The 4,460-nt window shown below is 44.2% G+C and overlaps 1 protein-coding gene across 2 annotated transcripts; it reads left to right on the top strand.

The window, feature by feature from the left end:
• Positions 1-3,806: 3,806 nt before the first annotated feature.
• LOC106735670 (alanyl-tRNA editing protein Aarsd1-like) lies at positions 3,807-4,460 on the top strand. 2 transcript variants are annotated; one of them, XM_014590723.2, is made up of 2 exons: positions 3,807-3,938; positions 4,096-4,319. In XM_014590723.2, exons 1-2 carry the CDS (start codon positions 3,900-3,902, stop codon positions 4,288-4,290), a joined length of 234 nt encoding a protein of 77 aa, XP_014446209.1. In that variant the 5' UTR covers positions 3,807-3,899; the 3' UTR covers positions 4,291-4,319. The 2 variants fall into 2 exon arrangements, with proteins under 2 accessions (XP_014446209.1, XP_014446208.1); XM_014590722.2 differs by having other exon boundaries at positions 3,809-3,986; positions 4,096-4,460.

Here is a 4,460-nt window from a genome sequence, read left to right as displayed (position 1 = left end):
TTGCTGTAGGGCATGTGTGCTCATTGGAGAGAAAGAGACAGAAAGTGAGAAATCAACCCCCAGCAGGGATGGCCACATCAGCAATCCCTTCTCCTCCGGTCTTCTCTAGGGATTTTGGGCACGCATGCACACATGCGTAGCATGAGTTTCAAGCCGCCAGGTCTGGCCATGTGGGAGCCCAGCAATGTAATTGCTATGTCATCTCCTGGTTCTCCGAGCCCTTGTCTTTGAGGTTGGAAGAAGAATGATATCAGGGACAGGCTTGTAACCAAACTAGGGGACATCCATTTGCCTAGATCTCTTCAGATCTGTGCTCTTAATTTCTCATGTCTAATACTAATACCTAGAACCACCCACTTCAGTTTCTTGCACACTCAAGAAATCTTGTTAGGTGTTTTTTTTTTTTTTTTTTAAACCTCGCCTGACAGTGTGTTTACTGGGGAGAGAGAAACAGTAAAAGAGAAGCCACTCTCATGGGGAATGGTCACACCGCAATCCCTTCTCCATTTCTCCCTCATTTGGGGAATTTTTGACATGCATGCACATGTGCCTGGCATATTTTTCAAGCTGCTGGTTCTAGGACTTAAACCTTGTAGTCGGCCCTGTGGCCGTAACTACCACACCACTGGCTGGGCCTTTTTTACACTTTTTTTTTTTTTTTTAGAGATTTTTGCTATAGGGGATTTTTTTTTTTTGAGAGATTTTTGCTATAGGGTATGTACACTTGCCAGAGAGACAGAAACAAGAAAGTGAGAAATCATCCTCCAGGGGGGATGGCCATGCCTCAGTACCTTCTCCATTCTCCTCTGGGGATTTTGGACACACACATACATGTGGCCGATATGTTTCAAGCTGCCAAGTCTGGGACTCGGATGGTGGTCAAACACGTGGGAGTCCAGCGCCTTAACCACTATGCCAGTTTCTGGGCTCTCTTACGCTTTTTTTTCCCCAAAGAATTATTTTATTTAACCTTATTTATTTATTTTAATTTGACTAGAGAGGGAGAGAGAGAGAGAGAGAGAGAGAAAGCCACCAGGTGTCCAGGACCTGAACTCTAGTCCAGTCAGCCCTGTGGAAGTCCAGTGTCCTTAACCACCATGCCACCTGCCAGCCCCCTTCTCTTACACTTTTAAAACTAATTGTTACTCTATTGTCTTTGTCTGTGTACTCCTTCATTTACTGGACTGGTTACTCTATTCATCCACAATATATTTTGAGTGCCTCATGTATACAAAAGAGTGCTACTTAAAAAAAATTAAATATCCACAGACTTTACTCTTCTAAGTCATGTTACATAATGCATAATGTATGCTCCACATTACCTGCCTAAACTCTGAAAATTCTGAATCCTGGAACATCTGGTATCCAAACTTACTAGTTGAGCTAAAAGAGTGGAGAGTTAATTTTACTTTTTAAATATTTATTTTTATTTATTTATTTTTGCCATAGCATGTGTGCTCCCTGGAAAAAGAGTAGGAAAGTGAGAAATCAGCATCCTGGGAGGATGGCCAAACTGCAATCCCTTCTCCATTTTCTTCTGGAGATTTTGGGTGCTCACACACGTGCCTAATGTGTTTTTCAAGCTGCCAGGCCTAGACTAGAACCATGCAATCAGTCATATGGGATCCAGCATCTTAACCACCACACCACCTGCTGGCCCAAATTTTAACTCTTAATCTGTTTAACATTTAAAAAAAACTTGCTAGAAGGTCCTGCATTTGCTGGAGAGAGACAGGAGGGAAAAAGGCAAGAAAGCACTCCCCCTAGGCATTGCCACCCCACAATCCCTCTCATCCATCTCTCCCTCCTTTTGCGATTTTGAGTGCTCATACATGTGCACCAAGTGTGTTTCTCAGACCCCTGGATCTGGACTCAAATCAGGCGGTCAGCCATGTGGGAATCCAACTGCTTTAACCACCAGGTCACAGGCTGACTCCATTTAACATTTAAAGGCATTAATTGCAGCTTGTTAACTTCTGTTAACCTCCTGTGCTGTCCAGTTCAGCAGCAGTAGGCACGTGTGGTTACTGAATATGTGCGAAGCCTGAAGAAATATTTATCACATGATGAAAATATTCTGGATATGTTGTTTTAAAGAAAAAATATTGGGGGGGGGGACCAGCAGGTGGTGTGGTGACTAAGATGCTGGGCACTCCCACATGGTCGACCATGGTTCTAGTCCTAGACCTGGTGGTTTGCTTTCTCTCTTCCTCTCTCTCTCCCTGGTCAAATTAAAATGAATTAATGAATAAATAAAGTTGAATAAATACTTATTTAAAAAAATATTGGAGCTGGTAAGTGGCATGGTGGTTAAGGGTGCTGGACTCCCACATGGCCAATTACAGTTCAAGTTCCAGACCCAGTGACTTGCTTTCTCACTTTCGCTCTCTCTCTTTCTTTTACTCTGTCCCTCTCTGGTTAAATTAAAATAAATAAATAAATAAATAAATACAGTTCAATACCATAATTCTTTTTAAAAAAAAAATAACTTGAGGAGGTGGGTTGTTGGTTGGGAACGTTGGACTCCCACATGACCAACCACAGTTCGAGTCCTAGACCTAGCGGCTTGCTTTCTCAGTTTCTTTCTCTCTCTCTCTGTCCTTCTCTGGTCAAATTAAAATAAATAAAAATATTTTAAAAAATAAAGTTCAATAAAATAATTTTTAAAAATCACTTGAGGAGCCGGCAGGTGGCATGGTGATTAAGGGCGCTGGGCTCCCACATGACTGACCACGGTTTGAGTTCCAAACGGGCGGCTTGTTTTCTTACTTTCCCTCTCTGGTCAAATTAAAATGAATGAATGAATGAATGAATGAATGGATAAATAAAGTTAAATAAAGTCTTTCTTGGGACTAGGAGTTGGCTAAGTTGCTGGACTCCCAAGTAGTCGACTGCGGTTCAAGTCCCAGACCCGGTGGCTTAAACTCATGCCAGGCGCGTGTGCATGCGTGCCCAAGATCCCAAGAGGGGAATGGGGGAGAAGGGATTGTGGTGTGGACATCCCTCTTGGGGGGGTGATTTCTCTCTTTCTGTCTGTATGTTTCTCTCTGTCTTTCTGGCAAGCATAAGTGCCCTGTAGCAAAAACCTCTCCAAAAATAAAAAATCATTCTTTAAAAAAAAATCACTTGGCCGGCGGGTGGCATGATGGTTAAGGGCACTGGACTTCTACGTGGACGATCGCGGTTCGATTCCTGGAGCTGGTGGCTTGCTCTCTCACTTCTCTCTCTTTATCCTTCCTTGGTCAAATTAAAATGAATATTTTTTAAACAATTATTTTATTAAACTTTATTATTATTATCATTATTATTTTCCAGTTTGATCAGAGAGAGACAGAGAGAGAGAGGAAGTGAGAAAGCAAACCACCAGGTCCGCGACTTGAACCGTGGTGGAACATGTGGGAGCCCAGCGCCTTTAACCACCATGCCACTTGCCAGCCCCAAAATGAATAATTTAATTAAATAAATAAAGTTCAATAAAATAATTCTTTAAAAAAATCACTTTATTAAAAAATATTAACACACATGCCTTGTGTGGTATTTCTATTGGGCAGGGCAGTTCTGTATCCAAACCTGTACCACCCATCTCTACGTGCCTGGGGTTCCGTGGGAATAATGTACCTATATCCCTGCAGTCCAATGGAGCTAAACTATGTGCGTTGACAAATCCGGGCCGCAGTTTTGGTTTTGTCCTGTTTTCTGTTCCTTTTCAAAGTCTTAAAACAGTTGTTAACCAACTCAGAACTGCGATTCGCGTTTTCATTAAGTGTGTCCAAACCATAGCCCGTCGTCTTGCTTCGGCGCAGATACGCGCCCTTAATAAAGTTTGTCCCACGTCGCTCCCCGTCCTTTCCTAGGCTGTTCGGCATGTGAGAGTCCCGGCTTCTTTAGAGACAGCAGCGATGGCGTTCCGGTGTCAGCGGGACAGTTACGCCCGGGAGGTGCGATCTGTCGCGGGAGGGACTCCAAGCTGCCGGGCCAACGGGGCGGTATGGGGACTAGGGCACTGCGTGGAGGGACTAACGGGATGGGATTCAGCCTCTGTGCGGCAACAGCTGGGGTCGGGGCTTATTTATTCTCCCATTCCTCGGTGTCCAGTTCAGCACCACCGTGGTGTCCTGCAGTCCCGCGGAGTTGCAGACCGAAGGGAGTAATGGCAAGAAGGAAGTGCTGAGCGGTTTCAACGTGGTGCTGGAGGACACGCTGCTTTTCCCGGAGGGCGGTGGACAGGTACCAGGCCAGTCCCTCAGCCCGACCCCCTCCCAAGCCCCTGACGCCTTTGTGCTCGAGTGAAAATGCTCTCCTACGCTTCCCAGCCATAAAGAATCCAGATGGATGTTAGTTCACTTCATTATTTATTCAATAAATGGGGAAGGGATTCAAAAAGTTCGTGGAAAACCTGCGTTATGTAAGTTATGTAAACTCTATGTGTGGAGTTCAAATTTTTTTACATGAAAATAAAG

Source organism: Tupaia chinensis, unplaced genomic scaffold (genome assembly GCF_000334495.1).
Source record: "Tupaia chinensis unplaced genomic scaffold, TupChi_1.0 Scaffold000477_2, whole genome shotgun sequence".
Lineage (NCBI taxonomy): Eukaryota > Metazoa > Chordata > Mammalia > Scandentia > Tupaiidae > Tupaia > Tupaia belangeri.
Note: the sequence above shows the minus strand (reverse complement) of the source record. Positions and strands in the feature narration are given on the sequence as shown.

Bases quoted from the DNA above. Each gene is read 5' to 3' on its own strand.
- LOC106735670 (XM_014590722.2), top strand. From the start codon at position 3,900: ATGGCGTTCCGGTGTCAGCGGGACAGTTACGCCCGGGAGGTGCGATCT. The intron at 3,987-4,095 runs GTATGGGGACTA...CTCGGTGTCCAG, and splicing joins GCTGCCGGGCCAACGGGGCG to TTCAGCACCACCGTGGTGTC.